This window comes from Saccostrea echinata, unplaced genomic scaffold (assembly GCF_033153115.1).
Source record: "Saccostrea echinata isolate AGI-Se365-2 ecotype Australia unplaced genomic scaffold, CSIRO_AGI_Sech_v1 ptg000010l, whole genome shotgun sequence".
In the NCBI taxonomy this organism is placed as follows: domain Eukaryota; kingdom Metazoa; phylum Mollusca; class Bivalvia; order Ostreida; family Ostreidae; genus Saccostrea; species Saccostrea echinata.
In genome coordinates this window covers 9,356,052-9,382,909 of record NW_026889759.1, presented here as the reverse complement: position 1 = coordinate 9,382,909, position 26,858 = coordinate 9,356,052, and the positions used below count along the sequence as shown (strand labels likewise).

Sequence of the window (26,858 nt, the reverse complement as noted above, 5' to 3'; positions counted from 1 at the left end):
TTTTTCAGACAAAACTGAGACACAAATTCAGATAGAAGTTTCCTTAATGTTTTCATTGGCGGTGGTCTGTGATGAATCTTTTGAAGCACCATTAAAGAGAAATCTAATGACTGATTTTAAAGACAAGGTTTTTCAGAACTGGGATAATGTTTGTTCAAACTCTGACTGCTCAAATGTGGAAATCAACTCAAAGTGTGTTTCTGGCAAACAACAGATAACAGTTTCCATGAAAATAAAGAATTTAAGGTAAAATGATGTCAGAGTAACAATTAAACACTTTTAAAAAAAAAAACATTTTTCTTTAGACATCCACACCTGTGCGTAATTGTTTTGAACTTTATTTTCTGAAATAACTTGTAATTGAAGTGCTACAATAAGCAAAGGCCCTCTCTGTGTCTCTTATGATGCTGCACATATCTTCCAAAACAAATTTAAAGAAAATACCATCTAAAACTATATGTTTTGTCATACATCGTTGGCTTCAGAAAATCGAGCTAGTACATCTACCTCCGAGTTCCCATCTGTTGTGATCTTAAAGATTAGATAAAGATTAAGTTGTATTTGTTTGATTTTAAAAAAAAAATCTTGCATTTTTTTAGAAATGGTATTACTAAAAAGTCTGGTTCCAACACCTACACAGCAAGAGAAGTTTTCAGAGTTTTAATATTTGAGGATACTGTATTTGATGTAAATGTAAGTATTTTAGTCGTATCAAGTATTTAAGACATTATACCTTATATCGTGATAATTTACACTGTGTTGCCATATTTTAATTTTAATGTAAAAGAGTAGTAACTATATACCATCTGGTAATCACTTAAATACCAGCCTTGTTTTGATTCTTGTCATATTAGCCATGTTATCTTAATATATTTCAACTCCATTGGTCCCCTACTGGTGAAACCGGAGGGAGTATAGTTTTCCTCCTTGTTTGGCTGGCTGTCTGTCCCACTTGGTTTTCTGCACTTTTTTTCTTAACGTAGATATTGAGCTGATTTTTGGTTTGTGAGTGTACCTTGATGAATAACAGATCAAGTCTGCATTTCATTCTACTTCAATGATTTAATAAAAATGGAATTGTGGCCTTTTAAATTTTAAGGGGAATGAACCAGATTACACTTACCATCAGGGGACTAGTATTGTTTATGCAGTACTCTTGGAATGCTTGTTCCACAGCAGTCTTATTTTAAACAAAGAAAAATACTTTTTTGGTATTTATGTTTGTGTAAATAATTATATAAAGTAGGTTTAAATACTTATATTGCACAATTGATATACATCATTGTAATATGTTTCATTAATTGAAAAGCACACTGCATAAGAAATCTACAGGTGGCTTGAAAAAGCAGTTCTAACAAGTATATTGATTGATGAAAGAAGTGTTTTTCATAAGAAATAACTGGGAAAATATCTTCAGTGGATGTAAATATTGTATTTTTAATTATGCTACTAGCAGGTGACACATGCATTCCTTAGAGCACTCTAGTAATTGTTTCATGTCCATGCATGTTTACACCTACCCTTGACTTGGTTCCTGTTAATTTAAAGTAATGCTATTTGATGAAATGCAACTTAGTTTGAATTTTGACCCTGCTCCAAAATGCTATGTCTGGCTTGGGGTCATGTACCCTTTGATAACTAGAGCTGTAGTTGTTTTTTTTTGTTTTTTTGTTTTTGAAAGGATGTTGCTGGTGCAAAGCTACTGAATGACCAAGTAGTCATTACAGATATTGTATCATGTCCAGAGGGAAACATGGTTATAGAGGGTAATTGTGGTAAGTATAATGACAAATTAATTTAACTTTTTATGGGAATTCCTCTTACATTGTAAATGGTAAGATATGATATTTATACTAAGGCTTTCAATTTTGATATGTACATTTTCTGTGACAGGACCTTTTAGAATGTTTTTGACCTCATGACCTTGAAGTTTGATATACCGGTACAATATGTACTTTTCAAAGAAACCCCCAAAGTGAGGTACCACAATTCTTTGAATATACATTTAGAAATCTTCTCAAGAACCAATGGGTTAAAAAAAAAAAATTGTGAAACCTTCCTATATGAGTGTATATTCAAGTTTTTTGTTTGGAATTGCCTCCTGCCCCATTGAAAAACCCTCTCCTGAAAAAAAATATAACAATTTTTTTTTCAAATTTAATGAATCCTTTACCTTTATCACATGCACCTCAAAAACACTGAATTAACTTGATCTGCACCTAAGCAAAAACAAGTTTCCTGGCTTTATGTTCATTCATCACCATGTAATGGAGATGTGTGTTTTTTTCAAAGCAAAGCCATAGGGACTAGATTGGGAGAACAATTTGAAAACAAAGTTTTAGACATCAGATAATTTGTATAAAGTTGACATCAAACCTCAATATACTTTACGTTAAGGTATTCAATGTGTAATGAAGGGATATTGAACAATTTTGAATTATTTTAAAATAGTTAAGATGTATTGCTAGATAACAATAAAAGTGAAATGAACCAAATTCACATGACAAATAACATATAAGAAGCCAGCCATTTTGCACCTTAAATGTTTTTGAACAGTTACATGCTCTTGATGAAAAGAAGAAAATTTGAATTTTGTCACAATATCTGTGGTAAATGATTCATTTTATTTCTTATTTTAATAAAGAGAGAGTTTATGCATATTTTCACCAAGAGATTTGTATGAAGTTCAAATTACTTTTTACAATATCTTAATAACACATGCTACCCATAGACTTCAATGTAAAATTCAAGGTGCAATTAATTAGACATAAATCAAAATTTTGTAATTCCTGTGATGCAGTATTTTTATTTGATAATTAACATCTTCAAAATGCTATCACGATGAAAAATATCGGACCTTTCATTTATTAGGTACAAAATATGGTCTTTATACATTGAATACCTTAAAGCAGTATGAGCTGCAACTTTGATGATGGAAATTTTTGTTGCAATATTGTAATTAACTACTTAAGTGACAGAAAAAAAGAAGGTTTATGAACTTCTATTGTTTATATTTGCGATGGAAGAACTATTTATATGCTTTGATTGAAGCAAAAGTACATTAATGGTGTCCTGTACAATATTGATTTCTTATATAAAACCATACTTTCCATTGTATAGAAATCTCTCTTCTGAAAAAAATTTAATACTTAACATCAGTCTAATTGATCATAAAGGTTTAAATTACATACAGATTTATCATATCTGCACATTTTAACAACAAAATAAATTCACAAAAATGCAGCTCATATTGCTTTAAAGATGTTGATGTCGCACACTTTAATTTTGAGACAGCAATGAAAGATTTTATAAGGAAAAGAATTGGTGATTCAGGTGAACATTTTGGCCCATGGGCCTCTCATTTTAAATAAAGACTATCAATGATTACTTTTGGAAAGGCTTCAAAAATTGCTGAGGAAAGTTCAAATGGGGTGTGCATAATTAATTTACCTTTTAATACTGGGGAATTATCTGTTCCATTAGAATTATACATAGGTTGTTGTGTGCCTGTCACACCTTCAGAATTGATTAATGTATGTGAATAATTTTGTTTTTCATCATTATTATAATAATTTTGTAGTTGTATGTAGTCGGGGAACATTTTACAACAGCACAAGTCAGAATTGTGAGTACTGTCCTGTGGGAACTTATGGAGATGAAGAAGAACTGACTTCATGTGAATCCTGTGGAACTGGAAAAACAACACTGGGAGTCGGGAATTATGAAATTAGTGCTTGTGTTGGTACGTTTTTACTGTTGCATATGTTCTTTGATATTGTACTCTAGAAAAGTAAATAAATTTTATGTAGCAATTAACTTTGCAGTTGTTCCCATGAATGTGACTACATGAGTAAATTACAGCTTCAAATACTTTTCATTCATAAACTTGCTATGAAATTATAAACTGAATGGGCTTAATACACATTCATGGTGTCCATCTGTCTTTCTGTTTATCTATACAGTAAATAAAAACTTTTTTTTCAAAACAATTTCCCCTTTTACAGTTTAGGCCTGATTTTTATCAAACTTGGTGTATGAGTAAATAGATTTTTTTTTAATTAATAATGCTTTATATGTGGTTTGGAGAGCTGAGTTGTCATGATACTAGAAATAGGATACTCTATTGAATTCTTTCAAAATAGTTTCTTTTCTAAAGTTCTGATTGGATTTAATTAAATTTGGTACACAAATTTATAATCTTCAAATACAGATTTTGTTAATTGGTTTTTGATTCAATGAATGATGTTACTGTGGTTATATTATTAATAATAATCTGTTAATTTCTTTCAATATGCTATTCTTATGTCAGTTTGGTCTGATATAAATTGAAACTGTTTGGTACTTGGAATACATTACGATGACTGTTGCTCTGTTGATATATGTATTTAATTACTGCTAATTGTTGCAAATTTTAATCTGATAATTTTTTCCAAAGTGAGAAATTTGCTTCAAATTAACATTTAATATGAAGCAAAATTGTCAGTCCCTGGTACTTTGTTATAAGTGTTTTACTGTACCTATGAGGAAAGAATGTTGTTTAATAAGCAGATAGCTTGAAAATACCTTTAGTACACATTATCTGTACATGTACATTGACAAAAGTCTAGTCTATATCAGTTTTTATTTTTTCTGCTTTACAAACAAACTGTATAATTTATTTCTTCCAGCTGAGTGCCCTGTTGGACAGTTTCTGAATGGTTCAGTATGTTCCCTCTGCCAGAAACACTTTTACCAAGACATGGCTGGGCAGGATTACTGTTTACCCTGTCCTCTAGGCAAAAAGACAAGTGGAGTAGGATCCAACAGCTCGTCACAGTGTTTTGGTTGGTATCTTTATTTCATTTTAAAATATGCTTTTACACTATGTTCTTGTGATTGACATTTAGTTTGAGGAAAACATGGTATGTGTAATATGTGATATGTACAGTAAACAGAGAAATTTCCAGGTAGGCCAATATACACTAAATATGGGATAAACCTTGCACATTTTTACCATAAAAGAGGTATTTTCTGTGCATGGTTAAAATGTTTTGCAATTTTCACTTTAAGGATAGCAAATGAATATGCAGATGATAGCAGATGAATTTTTCCATTTTTAGGTCACATGAGTCACTTATGTGACCTGTTGCTATCTGTTTTCACGTGTTATTATTTTCCCCATACTTGGGGCTTATGCAGCTGCTACTCACCTACATAATTTGGCATATTACTTCATGGTATGTTTACCATTTTTATCATTTAGCATCCTTGTAGAGTACTCTTGTTATGACAACTATCAATTATTGCATCCTGGGCAAGCATTGCTCTACTCAAGTAGGATTACTCTGTTCCTTACACAGGTACTAGTGAACAATATAGCTCATATAGGCAAACTTTCTTTACCCTCAGCCTTAATGTATCAGGTGCTAGTGAGTATGTTTCATGCTAATGGACATAGCTCATAAAGGAAAGAATCCCTTGCCCTCAGCCTTCATGTATCAGGTAAGTTTCACTTGTTTTCAGCCTGTAGTTTATCCAATTCCACAGAGTAAGTTCTATCTGGTATAAGTCATAACTTGAGTCTATTTTTTCGGTGCTGCTGATAAATACTTTGATCACTGTGTGTTAGATAACCTAGCTGCATGAGCCCTATAGGCACGTTTTAAGTATTAGATTATTAAAGGATAAAACTCAGTAAGTCAGTAAGTCTCTTTGTTGTTTTTGGGTAATAAATATTTTTTAAGCATTTTAATAAGTTTTTTCTCTGGAACCAATGAACCAAAATCAACTAATTTTGCATATGGCATCTATGGGTGAAGGGGAACAAAAATTGTGAAATTTAATTGTCCCTGTGCACCCCCCCCCCTTCAGTGGTTCTAGTGTTAGGGTGGGACTCTATTGATTATATAGTGCAAATGCATTATATCTTTAAAAACCTTCTCAGCTCCTGGGTATTAAGCAAATGATTTAATGTGCATGGTTATGCTTAGCAAGGGTGTCTTTTCCAAAATTGCAAAATTTGTGTCCCCAGGGTCAGGAGTTTAGGTGTATGGTGGGGCTCTGGTGAATAGACGGTGAAAATGCATTATTTCTCAGTTGAATATATGGTGAAAATGCATTATTTCTTTGAGAATCTTCTCCTCTGCTCCTGGGTATTTATCAGATAAATTAAGTGAATATTAGTTATGATGAGCAAGGATACTTAAGGGTTGGGCTGTGTTGACCATGTTAACTTATTTGTGCTTGATCTAACATACAAGGTTACAAAAAAAATTAAAAAAAAATTACTCAGAAACAAGATGCCCCAAAATAGACTGATACATGAAGCTATGTTGCCCTAAAGCAATAGAAATAGGATAATCAGGGATCATCAAAATAATTAGTTTAGTATCTGTAACAAATGTTACATAGATCTACTATTATCCTAGTTTCTTCAAAGACCAAGAGAGGTCAATGAGAGAGAGATAATAAGATGGGGGGTATACCAAAAAAGGTCAAGCACAAATAAGTTAACATGGTCAAGGTTATTTGTTCAAACATACAAGGTTATTAAAGTGAAAATGTATTATTGCTTTGCTCTCAGACTGCTCCTGTGCTTGTAGGAGACATAGTACAAAGATGTAATAAGGCAAGGGTATTTTTACCAGATTTGTGAAATTCTTGACCATTTGGTCAAGTGTACTGGTGCTGGGCAGGGCTGTATTTATATTCTACTGGGAGATGTTATCCACCTTTGCTATTCACCAATGAAAATTAATCGCTATAAATAATGTTATTGAAAGGTGAATTGAACAAAGAGATTTATACAAGAATATCTTTGTAAATTAAATTCTCTTCAAAGAGCAAGAGAGGTCAATGAGAGAGAGATAATAAGATGGGGGGTATACCAAAAAAGATCAAGCACAAATAAGATAACATGGTGATAGTGACAAATGGGGGCATGTACACACAAGTAGATCTATGTAACATTTGTTACAGATACTAAACTAATTATTTTGATGATCCCTGATTATCCTATTTCTCTTGCTTTAGGGCAACATAGCTTCATGTATCAGTCTATTTTGGGGCATCTTGTTTCTGAGTATAGTCTTTTGCTGTATTTTTAATATGGCTATTTTAATTTAGAATCTAAATACCCCCTCCACCCATTTTTGTTGCTGTAAGTTAAAACTTTGGCAAATTCCAATATTTGAAGAAAAAAATGTATCAAAAGGTTAGAAAATAGGTCCAAATCCACCACCCCCTACACACAGTAAGATTTTCAAGATTGGACAGTATATGTTTTCCTTTCCCATGTAATTTTTTTTTTAATTTATGTTTTTTTTTTATTGAAGTTGTCCTCCAATTTTAAAATTGTTAATTGTTGCTACAAGCCTGAAGAAATAAATGTATGTAACATATTGAGGTCATTTTCAGATGATTGTAAGGAGGGAACAGAACTTAAATCAGATGGAAAATGTGTGGAATGCCCTCGTGGGTACTACCGCAGTTTTTCAGAGGATGTCTGCACCCCATGTGCACCTGGAATGACGACTGCTGGGAATGCCACTGCAAGTGTCTTGGGATGTGTGATAAGTATGTCAAACATGCAGATTAGAAGATCAAATGGTAGATCATACATGTTTTACAAAGTAAAGGAAATTGTATTTTCAATCATTTGATTGGCATAAGGCTTCAGCTCATAGGGAAAATATGTACTTTATTGCAGTTATACACTTTAAGCATTGAGGTTGTTTTAATCATAAAGATGTAAAAGCAGCAAATGATACAACTCAGTTTTTCTTGACCTTTCAGCCCAGTCTTCCCACTGCGTTATTGACATTGGAGCAAGCTTTTTAAGACAACCTCAAAAGAATTTTGGCAAAAATATACATACTGATATATAATCAACAGAAAATAGTTGATTGCATGCCTCGAATGTCAGACATCTCGGCCCAACGACACCTCTGCCCATTGACATTTCGGCCCAATGACACCTCGGCTCAGACGGGTCGGCCCAAGATTGAAGACAGGTCGGCCCATTCATAAGACACCTCGGCCCAAGCAAAATTTTACCATGAAATATATATTTCCAATTTTGAGACTTGCCATGAAATATATATTTCCAATTTTGAGACTTGAATTGAAAAAGTACATGAATAAACTATCAAGATTTATTTTTTTTCAAAAGAACTTCCACGAGCACTTTGTTAATGCTATTAATTAAAGTGCTAAATGATAAACAAGTAATATGCCGCGTCGCATCCTTTGGTATTGGTGACAACAGGGGGTTAATTACCTGATTACGAGCAGAGTTAATTGGGAGATAGTAATTAAAGATATTTACATGTATTGAATATTTTCTCATTTATTTCTTTTAAGAAAAACACTTCCATTCATGAATTTATTATCGTCGCTTATACCTAGTTCGAGTCCGGTTTTTTTTTCTTCTTTTTTTCCAAGCTCCTTGTATCATGCAAAGCAAGTATGTGTGCTTTCCCAAAAAAGAAAAAAAAGAAACATTAATATATACAATGAAGTCATATAGATCGATCTATATAAACAATAAAATGTTTATTTTTTTAAAAAAAACAAGATTAAGACCCCTATTTTTCAATTCAAAATAATCCTTTAATCGTCAGAAAAATAATTACACCAATAATACCAATTCAAACGCTGTTAATTTTTTTCCATCATAAAATTTTACTTGGGCCGAGGTGTCTTTTATATGGGCCGACGTGTCAACAATATTGGGCCGACCTGTCAGGGCCGAGATGTCAAGCGTGATGGGTCAAGGTGTCGTTGGGCCGAGATGTCTGTCTACCCATGCCTCTTTTTACCTCTTCTGAGCCAAAGGCTCATAGAGCTAATGCTATGGTTATTTGTGCGTTGTGGGTCAACTTTTTGGAATATGGGCCATAACTCAAGAACCCCTTGACCAATTTTTGTCAAATTTGTCACAGAGTATCCTTGGCCCAAGGACTCTCATTTATACTAAAAACAGGGATAAGGTCCTTAAACAAGGGGAGATAATTAGGGAAAAAATGTACTGGTAGCTAAAAAATCTTCTCAAGAACCTCTGGGCAGATTATCACCAAACTTACATACAAGGATTAGGATATGTTGTAGATTAAAAATTGTTCAAGGCATCACCCTGGGGCAAAGGGTGTGGTCTCAAGGTCACTTCAAAGTTGATCAAAAATTACATTTTATTAAAAAGTTGATATTTTGTTAACTAGAAGGCCTAGGATCATCAAATCTTGTCAGTTGATGCATCTTTGGACCTCATATCATGTTGACTCAAAAGTAGGTCACGATGACCTACGTTTTGAATTTTGCAGGTATTCATTTTCATTTTAATTTTGATGCATAACTTGGATACTTTGAAGCCTATGATCATCAAAACTTGTCAGTTTATGCATCATAGGACCTTGAAGTGTGTCAATCAAACAGTAGGTGACCTACTTTCTGAATTGTAAGGCTAATCATTTTCTAAACATTAAAGGTCATCATTTCAGATACTAAGAGGTTTAAAATCATCAAACCTTGTAAGTTGATGCACCTAGGGGCTTTAAAACAGATTTATCAAAAAGTAGGTCACAGTGACCTATTTTTGGAATTTTACAGGTATTCATTTTCATTGTTTTATAGGCATATTTTTTTTTTTTGGACACTTTGAAGCATAGGAACATCATCAAACTTTGTCAGTTGACACATCTTGAGTCCTCAGAGTGTGTCAATCAAAAAGACCTACTTTTGCAATTTTATGGCTTAATTTAAATATTTCAGATACTAATTGGCTTAGAATCATCAAACTTTGTCAGTTGATGCATCTTGGGTACCTGGAGTGTGTCAACCAAAATATTTTGAAATTTGATGGCTTTTTCAGTTGCTTATTGGCTTAAAGTCATCAAACTTTGCCAGTTGATGCATCTTGGGTCCTTAAAGTGAGTCAACCAAAAATAGGTCACCATTACCTACTTTTGGAATTTGATGGCTTTTTCAGTTACTAATTGGCTTAGAATCATCAAACTTTGTCAGTTGATGCATTTTGGGTCCTCAAAGTGTGTCAAACAAAAATAGGTCACCTTGACCTACTTTTGGAAATGATGTTTTTTTCAGATACTAATTGGCTTAGAATCATCAAATTTTGTCAGTTGATGCATCTTGAGTACTTGGAGTGTATCAACCAAAAAATAGGTCATTGGACCTACTTTTACAACTTCATGGCTAAGTTTAAATATTTCAGATACTAATAGGCTTTGAATTATAAAACTTCGTCAGTTGTTGCCATGCTAACTTATTTTTGGAATTTCAAGGCTTTATCCTTATATATAGGTTACCAAGAAGCTAAAAACAGATGGGATTATAGGTTGTACAATTTTCAGAAAAGCTATTCTAGGCCCTTGGGTCTCTTGTTATAAAATATGGCTATTTTTATATTGTTTGATATTTAATTAGGAAAGATTTCTTAATGTTATTTTAATTGTTTTCAATATAAGAAATCTGTTACAATGGAACATTCCGTAATTCCTCAAATGTCTGCGTTCCTTGCCCCGTTGGAGAATATCAGCCAATGGATCTTCAGGAGAAATGTATGAAATGTCCAGTAAACTATACAACAGAATCAGATGGAACAAGTTACAGATCTGATTGTAAATGTAAGTGAACCACTTGTGATAAGTACATACCTTTTAAAAAAGAAATGTTTTGAACATAGAATAGAGAAAATTGTTAACTTTATATGCAGGTATATTTTATGTATATTATTATTTGAGGAAGAAGCATTTTGATTTTAGATGTTGGAATCCAAGTGACCTTGTATGTGTTTATACATGTATATTATGCTTAAAATTAAGGAGTTTCTAGTTCCTTGGCACATCTTAAGTGTTAAGAATGCTCTATAGAAGAATCAGTCATATATGCAATATAGTATAATTTGGGCTGAATATCTACCAAGGGTTAAGTTGTGTCAACTTTGTGTCAATAATTTAATTTTAAATGCTACAAGAATTATATTTCTTTTAGTTTATTGTCCTGTGGGATATGAAGTCTTGGCTGCAGCAAATGAAACCTGTCGATCATGTCCACGAGGCCAATATAAAAACAACACAGATGTGTTCAGTATGTGTTCTGTTTGTCCCTCTGGATTTACAACAAAGGGAATGAAAACTGTAAACATTGATGAATGTTCTATTAGTGAGTATATTTGATTGCCATTTTTATAAAAGATGAAAATCATTCAATCTTTAATTTTAAATCAGATTTATGTATGCTAAGTAGATTTATATTGTACAGTAAGAAAATGAGTTTTTAGATCTCTTCCTCATGGAAGCAATGACGAAAGAGTCAGAACATTAGAAAAAATGCAATCAAAAAAATCGTATTCTTTACTAGGAATTAATCAGTGTGCATAATGATATTGAGTATTCTAACCCCACACCAACTTCCCACCCCTCATACATGCAAACTATATTAAAGATGACAAAATCAAGTTTCAAGGGTAAGGATACCTTATCTATACTTGATTTAATATAAGAAATTGTTAATGTGTTTAGGAGCACAATTAATAATTTTCCCTTGAACTAAGCATGTGTAGATGTAAGGCATAGTATTTCATGAATTTTAAACTATAAAGTAGAAATCTTTCTATATGATATGTATTCATATGTTCTGTGTTACTTAAAATACATTTATTATACACCCGCTCCAAAGGAGAGGGGGATATACTGTGTTACCCTCGTGTGTCTGTCCGTAACACATTTTGGTCGCAGTTTTCTCAGCAATTACTCATCGCAGATGCTTGAAATTTTAGCACACTCTTTGTTTAGGCATGCCATATGGTGGGATTCATTTTTCTGTGAATCGGATGTTGACTTCCTGTTTATCGTGCATCTGTCCGTACCATACATAACAAATTTTGGTCGCAGTTTTCTCAGCAATTACTCATCCCAGATGCTTGAAATTTTAGCACACTCTTTGATTAGGCATGCAATATGGTGGAATTCATTTTTGTCGAATCGGATGTTGACTTCCTGTTTATCCGTGCATCTGTCTGTACCAACATAACAAATATTGGTTGCAGTTTTCTCAGCAATTACTCATTGCAGATGCTTGAAAATTTATCACACTCTTTGTTTCGTCATGCCATATGATGGGATTCATTTTTGTACAAATCCAATATCAACTTCCTATTTATGCATGCATCTGTCCGTACAATACATTACAAATTTTGGTTGCTGTTACCTCAGCAATTATTCATCACTGATGCTTGAAAGTTTAGCACACTCTTTGTTTAGGCATGTCATATGGTGGGATTCATTTTTGTGCAAATCCGATGTCAACTTGTTGTTTATCCCTTTGTCTCTCCATAAATGAATTTGTGTATTCACATCAGAGCGGGGGTATTATTAGTGAGCATTAGCTCATAGACTTCTTGTTTCTATTACACATTTATAAACTGCAAGTGAAATCATTCTCCTTGTGTGTACATGGAGTACCACCTTTTGCCACAATTCAAGAGTTATCTTTCTTGGGTTCTCAATTTATAAAAATGGGATCTTGATCATATAAAAAAAAATATTGAGCTTAATTATAAGAAATTTATACTGATACACACAATACATTTTAAGAATACACATTTCATCATCTTCAAACTAAAATGTTAATATTAATATGATTTTCCTCATTTGATGATAAGTATGTATTTAATAGGAAATTGCTTTTTTAACCTAAATTGATCATTTCTTTAATGATTAGTTATAACTCTTGATGCCTCTTTATTTATTTTTTCCCCATCATTCTGTGCAAATAATCTTGTAAATGCATTCAAGACTACATTTTTAATAGAACAGTACTTAAGAGGTTGCAAGTTAATACGCAGATGTACATAAAATAAATTTGATAATTACACTGTATTGGTTTGAATAACAGAAATCTGTTACAATGGAACATTCCGTAATTCTTCAAATGTCTGCGTTCCTTGCCCTGTTGGAGAATATCAGCCAATGAATCTTCAGGAGAAATGTATGAAATGTCCAGTAAACTATACAACAGAATCAGATGGAAAAAATAACAAAACTGATTGTATATGTAAGTAAAACACTTATTAGTTATTATTTTAATTACTGTTACTAATTTTATAGAGTTTTTAGAAAGTTGTGTGATAATACCACATTTTTGACTTTTAAGCTCACCTCAACGAAGTTGGGGGAGCCTATGTAATACCCTCAGCATCGGCATCCTAGGTTAAAGTTTTTGGAGCAGATTTCTTCATAGAGTACTTCTATGCCCTATTTTAATCAGAGATGCATGGAAGATGCTTCATGTTTCATTGTACCAGTCAAGGTTTCAAATTTCAGCTAAAGAATGACCAGGTTAAAGTTTTTGGAGCAGGCCTCATTTCCAAGTAAATACAGTGTTTAAGCCCTATGTTGACCAAAGAAACTGGGGGGATAAGCTGAGCCATATGCCTACATAACGATCGATAAAAAATCAATAAATTCATTTTACAAAAATTTCACTTTTTGTTGAATTAATGTAATGCTTATTACCATTTGCATACAAATTTGACAAAACCTGAATACTGTAACAGCGAAAATGATTCTGATTAACACAAGAAAATGGCATCACGCTCAATTTTCACAAAAACTGACATAAATTGGATGATATAACTACATTTTTTAAATAGAGTGGGTCATCGTACCATTTTTTTGAGAACGATTAATGAAAGGCAATGGAAAGATGTTGCATTTTACACTTGCAAATATTTGGTACGAAGACCCACTCTACATAAAAAATAAAGTTAACTTACTTAAATTTTCACCGTGGTCTTAAAAAATTCTAAGTCCAAATACGCTTGCTAAATATAGAGAACTGTATGCTATTTAAATGGGTATGTATGTGTGACTCCGTGGTACAGTGGTTAGCGAGGAGCTCTTTAAAGGGACGTTTATTGAGGAAAGTGTTCGAGTCATGCTCTGTTTTTTTGATTTTGTTTTTTGTTTTTTTTTTTTCTTGTTTTGTTTTCTTTGGTTTTAATTTTGTTTTACTTTATAAAAAATGTCTATAGGAATAACAAATTTTTCACTGGAAATAAAATATATACATGTAGTAATGAACTTATTTATAGTAAATTATTTAAAATGCCGGATAAAAATTATAATAGATATTTGAATACTTTTATTCCCGTTTTTATTTATTTTAAATAAAAGCGCTTCTAGATCACCATTATCATTACATACGATGTTAACATTTTTATAATATCTCCACAATAAGTGTAAACACTCAATATGCAGATTAATTAATAGAAGTCCTTACCCATGTTAGACATTTGTGACAGTAAATGAAAGTCAACTGTTTAGCTTGTTTAGAATATAAATATCATTTTGAAAACTACGGTAAACATTAAAATGCTTAAGTAAACTCGAACAATTGAGAGATTTTTTCCAATAAATTTTCTTGCATAGCCGAAAAATGGGCATGGGCACATGGCTCGTCTTATCCCCCCAGATTCTTTGCATGAATGATACATCTAAGGATGCACACTACCAGGCTTGCTTCAGATGCTGTATCTGACCTACATTTTATGGATGATTGACCAGATTAAAGTTTTTGGAGCATTTCCAAGTTACTATAAGCCCTATATTGACCAACTTGCATGGATGATACATCTAGGGATGCACATTGCTAGGTTTGCTTCAGATGCTAGCTGGATTTGACCTACATTTTACGGATGAGTGAACAGATTAAAGTTTATGGAGCAGATCTCATTACCAACTAACTAAAAGGCCTATCGGAATCAAAATGGCATGGGTGATGCAAAAAGGGATGCACACTACCAGAGTTGCTTCAGATGCTAGATATGACCTACATTCTATAAATGAGGGACCAAATTAAAGTTTTTGGAGCAGGTCTCATTTCCAAATAAATGTAAGCCCTGTGTTGACCAGACTTGCATGGATGATACATGTAAGGATGCACACTTCCAGGCTTGCTTTGGATGCTGAATTTACCTACATTTTCCAGATAAGTGACCATGTTAAAGCTTTTTGAGCAGTTTAAAGTGACTATAGGTCCTCTGCTAACCAACATTGCACTGAAGATACATTTATTGATGCACATTACCAGGGTTGATTTGGATGCAGGATTTGACCTACATTTTCCAGTTGAGTAACAGGTTAAAGTTTTGCAAGCAGATCTGTGACCAAGAAATTATAAGGCCTATCTGAATCAAAATTGCATGGGTGATACAAAAAGGGATGTACACTACCAGAGTTGCTTCAGATGCTGGATGTGACCTACATTCTACAGTGAACAGGTTTGGAGTAGGTGTATTACCAAGAAACTTCGTGGCCTATCTGAACCAAACTTGCATGGATGGTGCATCAAGGGATGACACTCTCAAACTTACTTCAGATGCTGGATTTGATTTAATTTTCTGAATGAATGACTAGTTTAAGGTTTTTAGATAAGTCCATTCCCAAGTAACTGCAAGCCCTATCAGACCCAAATCGCATAAATGTTGCATCTAGGGATGCACACTACTAGATTATTAGTTTAGTGTGGGACTTTGGCTTGCTTAAAGACAGCATTCATTGAGGTGAGCTCTGTAATCTCTGATTACTTATGTTTTATTCTAGATTTATATTATGCATTAATTTACAGCAAATTTTAAGCTTTACAGTGTCGAATTTCCACTGGCATCCTAAACAATTTTTTCATTTTCTCTGTAAGAATACAAAACAAATAAATCATGTAATTAGGAGCTTATATTGGTCTTCTAATGATGAAATCATGTTTCAAAAAAAGATACATGGACTTTTAAAAAAGAATTGAATGGCATTCTTCTTAAATTTACTACAGTCATGAGTCAGGGTTGACTCTTTGACCTTGGGATAAGTAAATATCTATAAACTTAAAGTACCTATTAGTTGTTTAATTTTTATCATGTAAAATGACATGTAGTTAAATCAGGATTACCCTCCTTTTTATGTCTTTGTAATCGAAGATTCAGAGCATATAGTTTTTGGTCTGTCTGTATGTCTGTTAATCTGTTTGTCTGCAAAAACTTTTAACCTTGCCCATATCTTTTGAATGGTTCATGCTAGGAGTTTCATATTTCACAGGTGTTTTTCTTGTGACAAGACTTTTCTTTGGGTACCTGCTTATTTGACCTTGACCTTGGAGTTTGACCCACTTTTGCAAAATTTTACCAAATTTTAACTTTGGTCATAACTTTTAAATAGTTTGTGCTAGGTCTTTTGATTTTACAAGTATATTCCATGAGACCAGATCTTTGTTTGGGTACCATATTTTCCTGAATGGTTGGTGCTAGGGCTTTTATATTTCACATGACTTTGTGTATTCTTTGGGACAAGTCGTTTTGGGTACCAACTTTTAAAAATTCTTGACGTTTATGTAATTTGATAAGTTCAAGGTCACTGATAGATAAAGTACAAATTTTGTGCTGGGTCTGTAACTTCCTAATGAAGAAACAGTGGAAGTTCTTACCTCATACAAATATTGCTTAGGATATGAAGGTGTGTCATGACCTTGACCCAGGGTCATTTGATTAAATTCAAGTTACCTTTAGAAAAATGCTTAATTCCTTGTCCCTACCATATTTTAAAATGGAGAACATTAGAAGCTTATACTTGTCACAAAAATTGCTCATGGCCTTAGGGTCTGCCTATGGCAGAAAAAGTTTATTATTCATGTCTCCGGTCCATAACTTGAATAAGTGGAAGCTGATGTTTGACACAAATATTGCGTATGACTCATGAACTTGACCAAAGGTCATTTTGGCAAGTCAAGGTCAGTGACAGAAAAGTGTCTAGGTCAACAATCTGTTGGAATACCTATGGACACTTATTGTGCTCCTTTATTAGCAGACCTTTTTTAGCTCACCTGAGCCGAGGGCTCAAGTGAGCTTTTCTGATCACATTTTGTCCGGTGTCCGTCTGTCTGTAAACTTTCCACATTTTCAACTTCTTCTCAAGAACTACTGGGCCAATTTCAACCAAACTTGCGACAATGTATCCTTGGGTGAAGAGGATTCGGGGGGGGGGGGGGGGGGGGGGGTTCAAGTGAAGGGCCATGCTTTCTTCCAAGGGGAGATAATTACAAATTAGTGAAAAATTAATGGTATATTTTAAAAATCTTCTCAAGAACCACTGGGCCCAGGAAGATGAAAATGATCAGGAATCATCCTAAGATAGTAGAGATTCAAGATTGTTTAAATTATGACCCACAGAGATAGGGTGGGGCCACAATAGAAGATAAAACTTATAGAAAAAAAATCTTTAAAAATCTTCTTAAGCCATGATTAGTCAAAGAAAAATGGAAGCAACCTCAGTTAATATAGATACACATTTGTTCAAAATAGGATAGGTTGGGACCACTTATAAATTTTTATGAACTTTTCAATACTGAACTCCTACCTGAAGTGCTCAGGTATGAAGTAAAATTTATTAAAATGAGAAAAAAAGAAAAACCTCAATATTCAGATACCAACGACGTTTTATGAATTAACAATAGTTACTTCCATTCATATGTCGACTTGATATAACCCAGTGAACTAGAAATAAAAGACACCGCAGAGTCTGCCACATCATTTCATGTTTGAATGTTTTCCTGACTATAGATGATAAGAGCCAGCTAACAACTACTAGAGAACTGTACGACAAAGATATGACTTTCAATTTTCCTTAGTCAACTTTCTTTATTTATGTAGTAATATTCCACTATCACCTACAAATGATGTTCTTGTCTCACAACTTATTAAATACTCAAGAGAGGATGAACATTTTTTAAACCAAAGCATGCTACTGACAAGTAAGTTGATGTTACAGGAAATTTAAAAATCTCTCATTTGAAATGAGCATTTTGAAAATTCGATAGTCCTTATAATGACCTTGTTAGCAAATATAACCTATCACTGGGTCTTATTTTGACTGACATATTTCATGCTAATTGTTAGGCCCTTTAAAATACTAAATTTGACTACGAACTACTCTGTCTACCTGAACAATACAAAGGACTCGCAGCAGGAGTGATCTGTTGATAGGGGATGCTTACTATGCCCAAGCACCTGATCCCACCTCTGGAGTTTCCTGGTGTCAACATTTTTTGTCCTGTTCACAGAATTGTATTGTTTGTAGTTTTTTGGGGTTTTTTTTTTAGATCGGTCATTGTTCATTATCTTTTCACTTATTTCATTTAATTAAAGTAAATCAGTAAGATATTGAATATATTATACTTTTATTGGGGATGATGGAAGTCCTTGATCTTTGATGTGAAATTAGGAAAAGATGGGCATTATCCCCTGTTGTGGGTAACCTAAACTAACATAAACTACTAGTATCGTTTCTGGTTAAAGTCTTGAAAGCAAGGCCATTTCAAAGTTAGAAAGTCCTACTTCGACCTACTTTAATTTCAAGTATGCGTGTATACAATGAAATATTAATTCTAATATGTATGTGATTGAATTGGTAAATGGGTTACAAGTGTTTGCTTCTGTTCAGTTATTCTTTTAATGCACTGAGGTAATGTTGATAGGTCTGATCACAATAATGAAGATGTTATTTCTTTGACTTGTCTTTTCTTTGTCATCAAGTTATGTTCATCTTTCAGGATTCCTTGTTAAAAATAGTTGAACTGTTATGTACTTTTAGTTTATTGTCCTGCGGGATATGAAGTCTTGGCTGCAGCAAATGAAACCTGTCGATCATGTCCACGAGGCCAATATAAGAACAATACAAATGTGTTCAGTAAATGTTCTGCTTGTCCATCTGGTAACACAACAGAAAGCATGAAAACCACCAGCATCAATGACTGTTCTATTAGTGAGTACATGCATTTATAATTAATGCAAGTCTTGAAAGATATTTATATCAACAATCTTTGGAATGTTGTTGTTATATATGTTCCATAGAGACTATTTTTTTCAAATCTCAGGATTTAAGGATCCATGATATTTCTTTTCTTTAGATTGTGCATATTATTTTTAGTTGATATTATTGTGATTTTGCTGTATAACATACTAAATGTTTTTCATTGACAGATATTTGTAGCAGTGGCCAAGAGATAGGAAGTAGTGGTGGTTGTGTTGACTGTGAAATAGATTACTACCAGTCCGTAGATGTACCAACATCAAAAGACAAGTGTAAAACATGCCCATCTTCTACTGGCACAAAACAGAAAATGTCCAACAGCTCCTCAGATTGCCTTCGTAAGTCATAAATTTTACAGCTGGGATTGTGTTCTTTGCAGCTAGTTAATGATAGTGTTAATCAATAAAAAAATTTAATTTTTTAAGATATGCATGTATTGTAGATAAAATGCATGAGTTTGTTAGTCTTTTTTGTATTCAAACCAATAATGTGTGTAAAAGTTCGCATAAATTTTTACAGCTGTGTGTTCCCGAGGACAGTTTTATAATTCAACATCAAGTGCCTGTGAAGCTTGTCCCAAAGGAACCTGGAACAATGGGAATTTCACCATGAAATTTGAGGGATGCACTGTGTGTCGAGTTAATTATACCACCACTGGTCCTGGAATGATATCTGAAGATAACTGCACTCTTTGTATGTATTGAATTAATTGAATAGCATATTAAATAATTGGACTAAATTGCAAAAAGATAGGAATTAAATGACTGATATACTATGTATTGACTTGTTTATCTTCAGTGGATTGTAGTCCTGGATCATACATTAGTGGTAGTAATTGTCTCCCTTGTGATTTTGGAACATACCAGCCAAACCGTCACCAAGCTATCTGTAATGCGTGTGGACCAGACCTGAATACTAGTGCAACAGGAGCAACTAGTGAAAAGGATTGTCAGAGTGAGTCAGGGCAAATCATAATACATGTATTCTTTATATTATTTTATTCATTGAGGAAACATTAAAGTTGAAGTTGTACAATATACTCTTGTTTCATACATTATTATACATTTATGTTCTTGACAGTTTTCTGTCCTGCTGGGAAAGAGGGACAAACAGAATGTAATCCATGTAAGGAGGGATATGCCAAAAGCTCAGCAGGAATCAGCACATGTACTGAATGTACTGGCAATTATACATCCAATGACCAACACACTGCCTGTGACAAATGTATGTGGGGTTTTTTTCCCTAGAATATTTATTATGAGAAGTTTATTACCTGAATTTCAATTCATATTTTAAGATTAGGATGAATGAAAAGTCCTTCTTTGTACAAAATGTATATGCTTTCTTAAAAAACAAAAACAAAAAACAAAATTTTAGCCAAATATATGTAACCATGCAGTGTATGTAGTGAAATGTTTCAGTTTCATGTTTTATATCTGTTGTGTGTGTTTGTAACGTCTGTGTTGTCCATGCATGAAGGTCCATGTGTGAGTGTTTATGTTAACTAGGGCTGTTGTATTTGATCATTTCCATTTTGACCAGTTCTGCATGTATTTCTTTACATAACATTTAACTAACTTTTACACTACTAAATTATTTTCATGCACTCTTAATGGGAATAGACGTATATTGAATAGCTGATTTTTATATATAGTGGTTCTTTGTAAATATATTTATTATATATATATATATACTTCCTATTATATTTGTATTAAAATGTAAAGTTACTAAATATTTGTAAATGTTTATAAATTATTACGACTTTATTTCAGGTTTTCTTATATATATACAACATAAAAATTGAAATATTTGTTAACACCTATACAATTGACTTTATATTATGTATATTGAACCTGTCTACCAACATGGTCTACATATATACTTCCAAAATCTTATAGTTTTTCCCTATCCAGTACTTATAAAAGCATTTAACGTTGTAGTTGTTTTAAATTAATATGAAAACATGGCATTCAAGTTTTGATGATTTGATGTGATATAATCTTGAAAATCAGCCAATTGATCTTTTGATTAAATATAATTATAAGCATCTTTCCAACATACAATTTCAGTGTTCTGTGACATGGGCTTCTACTTTCATCAAAACAGCTGTATTCCATGCAGTAAGGGATATTACAAGGCAGACAGAGGAAACATGATCTGTACCAGATGTCCTGATGGATTTCTTACAACCAATGAAGCTTCAGTTAGTCCAAATGACTGTAGTGATCGTATGTCTGTTTTTCTGTGATTACTTAGCCACTCAAAAGACACATATCACAATCTCTTCATCCTCATGTGTTGTGTGTAGATCATTTTTTAATCTCAAACTTTTCAACTTTGTGTGAGATTTTCTAATCAAAATGTCCATTGTCTTTGTTGGCATTGTCGTAAACTTTTCACATTTTCGACTTCTTTGCAAAAATGACTGTGCCAATTTCATCCAAACTTGCCTCAAAGAATCCTTAGGTGAAGGGGATTCAAGTTTGTTCAAATGAAGGGCCATGTCCTCTTTCAATTTCTCTGGACCAGAAATTATGAAACTTATATAAAATCTTTACATATCTGTATTCAAGTTAGTTCATGACACCCTCCCCCCCCCCCCCCCCCCCCCCCCCCCAAGGTAGGATGGGGCCACAATGGGCAGGCAAAGTTTTATATTGGAAAACTCTATACATTTTTTTTCTCTAGAACAGCAAAGCCATGATCAGTCATATTTATATAGAATCATCCTTCAGATTTGTTCAAATCATTACCCCTGGAGGTAGGGTGGGGCCATGATGGGCAATCTAAGTTTAACATAGGAATACATAGGAAAAATCTGAAAAAATGTCTTTTTCTCAAGAACAGTAAGGTCATGGTTAATCTTATTTATATGGAGGCATCCTCAGGTAATGTACATTCAAATTTGCTCAGATCATAACCCCTGGGGGTAGGGATGGGCCATTATGGGAAATCAAAGTATTACATAGAAATATATAGAAAAACTTTTAAAAAGTCTTCTTCTCAAACAGCAAAGCCATGCTTTATCATTTATTGATGCATTCTCAAGAAGTGAACATTATAAAGTTTGTTCAACTCATGAGCCCCAGAGCTAGGGTGGGGCAAGAATGTCTGATCAAAGCTTTGCATAGTAATACATAGGAAAAAATGTTTAAAATCCTCTGCTTAAGAACAGCAAAACCATTCTTTATTATATTTACTGTATACAGGGTTATTTTCACCCTTTAACTCTTGCAAACAATTTTGCCCATTTTAAATTCGCCCAGTCACAGTTCTTTTTAAGAAATTATACTGTGTTCTTTGAACTTGCCCCATTTTAAATTCGCCCACTTGTGAGTAGGGCGAAAGGGGCGAAAGAAAAACGGGGGGCAAAAATTTCCCTGTATACAGTATATAGAATCATTCTCAGGAAGTGTAGATTAAAGTTTGTTCTACTCATGAGACCCAGGGGTAGTGTGGGGCAACAATGGGTGGTCAAAGGTTTGCATAGGAATACATATGAAAAATGTTTGAAAACCCTCTCAACAACAGCAAGGCCATAGTTTGTCACATTTATATGGAAACATCCTCAGGTAAAGTTATTAAAGGATGATGTGCCAGACGGCCCCCGGTAAATTGACAAAAATTAAATAACTAAATTTTACTCTTATTTTTGCATGCACTTTATTGATATGTGTACCCTAAGTACCCTCATGGAATACTACTTTTACCGAAAATAGAAACATTATTTGGAAGATATATGTCTTTATTTTGAGTAGGGGTACCATGTTTTCATCCATTGAATTTTGGCCCCGCCCCACTCTTTGAAGCCCTTAAAATATATGAGCACAAGTAGGTACATTTTTCTCCTTTGGCTAGTCACTGTATTTTATTGAAATCTACCTTTATGCGAAAGGAGAAAAATGTACCTAAATGCGCTCACATGTGTTTAAAAAATTGTAAAATCTAGCTGGCCTTTCCCATTATGAACAGATCGATGAAACTATTTTTTAAGAATAAATTCATATGCTAATTGAGGCACTGGCGTGACTTTCTAACCAACCAATCAGCTAAATGAGTTGCATTACGAGTGAGTACCACAATTTTATGCTTGAAATTTTTTTTTTTTACTTGTTTTCCGATTGACACTTTTTAGCTCACCTGAGCTGAAAGCTCAAGTGAGCTTTTCTGATCACCCGTTGTCCGTCGTCCGTCCGTCTGTCCGTCCGTCTGTAAACTTTCCACATTTTCAACTTCTTCTCAAGAACCACTGGGCCAATTTTAACCAAACTTGGTACAAAGTATCCTTGGGGGAAGGGGAGTTTAAATTGTTAAAATAAAGGGCCATGTCCCCTTACAAGGGGAGATAATCAAGAAAAGACAAAAATAGGGTGGGGTCATAAAAAAATCTTCTTCTCAAGAACCACTGGGCCAGAAAAGCTGAAACTTATATGAAAGCATCCTGGGATAGAGTAGATTCTAAATTGTTAAAATCATGACCCCCGGGGGTAGGGCGGGGCTACAATAGGGAATCCAAGTTTTACATTGAAATATATAGGAAAAATCTTTAAAAATCTTCTTCTCAAGAACCACTGAGCCAGAAAAGCTGAAACTTATGTGGAAGCATCCTGGGGTAGTGTAGATTCTAAATTGTTCAAATCATGACCCCCGGGGGTAGGGCGGGGCCACAATAGGGAATCCAAGTTTTACATTGAAATATATAGGAAAAATCTTTAAAAATCTTCTTCTCAAGAACCACTGAGCCAGAAAAGCTGAAACTTATGTGGAAGCATTCTGGGGTAGTGTAGATTCTAAATTGTTCAAATCATGACCCCCGGGGGTAGGGCGGGGCCACAATAGGGAATCCAAGTTTTACATTGAAATATATAGGAAAAATCTTTAAAAATCTTCTTCTCAAGAACCACTGAGCCAGAAAAGCTGAAACTTATGTGGAAGCATTCTGGGGTAGGGTAGATTCTAAATTGTTCAAATCATGACCCCCGGGGGTAGGGCGGGGCCACAATAGGGAATACAAGTTTTACATTGAAATATGTAGGAAAAATCTTTAAAAATCTTCTTCTCAAGAACCACTGAACCAGAAAAGCTGAAACTTATGTGGAAGCATCCTGGTGTAGGGTAGATTCTAAATTGTTCAAATCATGACCCCCGGGGTAGGGCGGGGCCACAATAGGGAATACAAGTTTTACATTGAAATATATAGGAAAAATCTTTAAAAAATCTTCTTTTCAAGAACCACTGAGCCAGAATAGCTGAAACTTATGTGGAAGCATCCTCAAGTAGTGTATACTCTAAATTGTTCAAATCATGACCCCGGGGATGGGGGGGGCACAATAGGGAATCCAAGTTTTACATTGAAATATATAGGAAAAATCTTGAAAAATCTTCTCAAGAACCACTGAACCAGAAAAACTTAAACTTATGTGGAAGCATCCTGGGGTAGTGTAGATTCTAAATTGTTCAAATCATGGCCCATGGGGGTAGGGCGGGGCCACAATAGGTATTACAAGGGGGGAAGTCTGGTAATGAACAGTATGGCCAAAGTTACTCAGGTGAGAGATGTGGCCCATGGGCCTCTTGTTATACATTTCAGTTACAGATTAGACACGAATTTTTGAAAGTAGTAGAGATAATGTGTAAATTGACATAAACCAAGTGTCTGTGATAAAATGTAAACAGTAGTAAACCAGCACGTTTCGCGTCGTACAGTCATCAGATAGGACAATTGTTCTCGGTAAGCGACTGTGGGCGAAATAATAACAATAGCCATATAAGGTATATTTCTTGGACTTGCATATCCCTCTATTGTACTAAGACACGCCTGTTCTCTATTGATAATAGAACACGTACATTGTCACAAACCAGATCGAATTTTGCTGTCATAGGGTCTAAAAAATCATAGATAATGCTATAATTTTCATAATTATAATATGCCACAAGTATTGAAACTATTCAAAAGACGTCATATTTATTCACTCATGTTTGAAAACTATCAAAATCGTTGTACCGGTAGAATAAATATTATTCATTGTAGAAAAAGGGGCCCCAGATAGTAGTTTTGGCACATCATCCTTTGTTCAACCCTTTGAGACCCAGGGATAGGGTGGGCCACAATGGATGATCGAATGAATGTTTGCATAGGGATACAAAGAAAAAAAATCTGATCATGATTTTCTTCTCATGAACAGCAAAGCTATGATTAGTCATATTTATATGGAAGCATCATCAGGTAGCATAAATTAAAGTTCGTTAAATTAATGACCCCTTGGTGTAGGATGTAGGGTTAGGCCACTATGAACATCAAAGTTTTACATAGGAATACAGAAGAAAAGTATTTAAAAATCTCAAGATAAGCAAAGCCATGATTAGTTACATTTGTATTGAAGCATCATCAGTTAGTGTAGATTCAAGTTTGTTCAACTCAAGTTCCCTTTTATAGGGTGGGGCCATACTATGTTGTCAAAGTTTACATAGGAATATATGGGGAAAATCTGCCAATAAATAAGAACAGAGTTAAAGTGACTCAGGTATGAACATTGTGACCCATGGACCTCTTGTTAAATATTTCATAGTAAGAAACCCCTGTGACAGAAACAAGAAAGTGAAATATTCTTGTCTGTGCATAACTCAAAAACTGATAGACAAAAGAGGTTCATACATGTACTTGATACAAAGGTTATCTGTGACCAAAGGTATATCTTGACCCTGGACAAAGTCACAGGCTGGAGAAGCATGAAATTGTTTTCCTAGCATTTGTGAAATTGTTAAATATTTAAAAGTAATACTTGAGACAAAGATACCCCGTAACGCAAGGATTTGTCCTGACCTGACCCAGGGTAATTTGGACAAGACCTTGCATTACAAGGTGTTTACAATGTCAAGGTCAAAGGTTTTAGATTCTTGTCTTTGCCATAAGTTTAAAATGATAAAAAATGTTAGAAGATTAAAATGTGCACAAAGGGTATGAAGCAGCCATGGTTATTTGGTCAAGTAAATGTTTCTCAATAGCATTATTTTGTAATGGTAAGATCACACTTTCCCTTCAAGGAGAATAGACATTCATTTTATGTACTAGAGTTATTATAGTAATACTAGAGTAATTAGAGGTTAGATAATTAAACTTAATTTGACACCCCTTGCATTTAATAATAAACTGATTTTTTTTCACAGCATACTGCATTCCTGGGAAATACATAAATTCTACTGGACAATGTGATGATTGTATGATAGGTTACTATAAGAGTGCTACAGGAAATGACAACTGTACAGCCTGTAGTCGCAATTCCACCACTCCCTCTAGGGGATCCACATTAGCATCAAACTGTTCCATAGGTAAGATTGATTGGATGAAGAGTTTAGATTATATAATATAACTTGTGATGCCTATGTCACAATATGACTTGCTGTTTTTCTTCACTTAATGATAAAAAGATTAAATTGTTAGGGATGAATTTAATAGTAACCCAAGTTATACTCCTATAAACTTGGTTGGAATAGTCTATGCCTGAGTCTATGACACTTAGAGAAAAAGTTGTAGAAAGTTTAGTTTGCCCACTGGCAGGTAATTAGCACAGAAAGACCCAACCAACATCATAGGTACTCTTAACTTTAAAAAAAAATTTAATAGGATTTTTTTTTAAACAATATGTTGTATTTTATATTTCTTAAACAAAAGTAGCCAATTTTTAAATTTGTGTGCTTTTTGTTTTTGTTTTTTATAATTTGCTTTTAATCATAAAAAGTCTATGTGGATAATTGAAACAGTTTGAATACATACTGATGGAGGTAGATTGTTCATTATATTTTGTAGTTGTATGTGAAGCAGGAGAAAAAAGAAACAGTAGTACTAACACCTGCATGAAGTGTCCCGTTGGATACTACCAGCCAGATAGAGGACAAAGTGACTGTAAGCAGTGTTCAGCAATGCAGACAACAGAACAAGAGGGGACTGTAAATCAGGCAGACTGTGTCCGTACGTACACTCTTGTATAAGCTGCTACAAATTTTGGC

General features: G+C 33.8%; 1 protein-coding gene across 1 annotated transcript in view; it reads left to right on the top strand.

The window, feature by feature from the left end:
- The window catches only part of LOC133184338 (neurogenic locus notch homolog protein 1-like), a 90,630-nt gene that overhangs the window by 22,196 nt on the left and 41,576 nt on the right, over positions 1 to 26,858 (top strand). Inside the window, exons 10-26 of the mRNA XM_061319371.1 lie at positions 9 to 246; positions 600 to 693; positions 1,682 to 1,775; positions 3,581 to 3,742; positions 4,668 to 4,823; positions 7,396 to 7,554; positions 10,461 to 10,619; positions 10,987 to 11,157; positions 12,892 to 13,050; positions 18,633 to 18,803; positions 19,022 to 19,189; positions 19,371 to 19,544; positions 19,650 to 19,805; positions 19,932 to 20,075; positions 20,921 to 21,079; positions 26,019 to 26,180; positions 26,659 to 26,820. Of these exons, the coding sequence (XP_061175355.1) occupies positions 9 to 246; positions 600 to 693; positions 1,682 to 1,775; positions 3,581 to 3,742; positions 4,668 to 4,823; positions 7,396 to 7,554; positions 10,461 to 10,619; positions 10,987 to 11,157; positions 12,892 to 13,050; positions 18,633 to 18,803; positions 19,022 to 19,189; positions 19,371 to 19,544; positions 19,650 to 19,805; positions 19,932 to 20,075; positions 20,921 to 21,079; positions 26,019 to 26,180; positions 26,659 to 26,820 (2,688 nt within the window). The remainder of the gene's footprint in view (positions 1 to 8; positions 247 to 599; positions 694 to 1,681; positions 1,776 to 3,580; positions 3,743 to 4,667; positions 4,824 to 7,395; positions 7,555 to 10,460; positions 10,620 to 10,986; positions 11,158 to 12,891; positions 13,051 to 18,632; positions 18,804 to 19,021; positions 19,190 to 19,370; positions 19,545 to 19,649; positions 19,806 to 19,931; positions 20,076 to 20,920; positions 21,080 to 26,018; positions 26,181 to 26,658; positions 26,821 to 26,858) is intronic.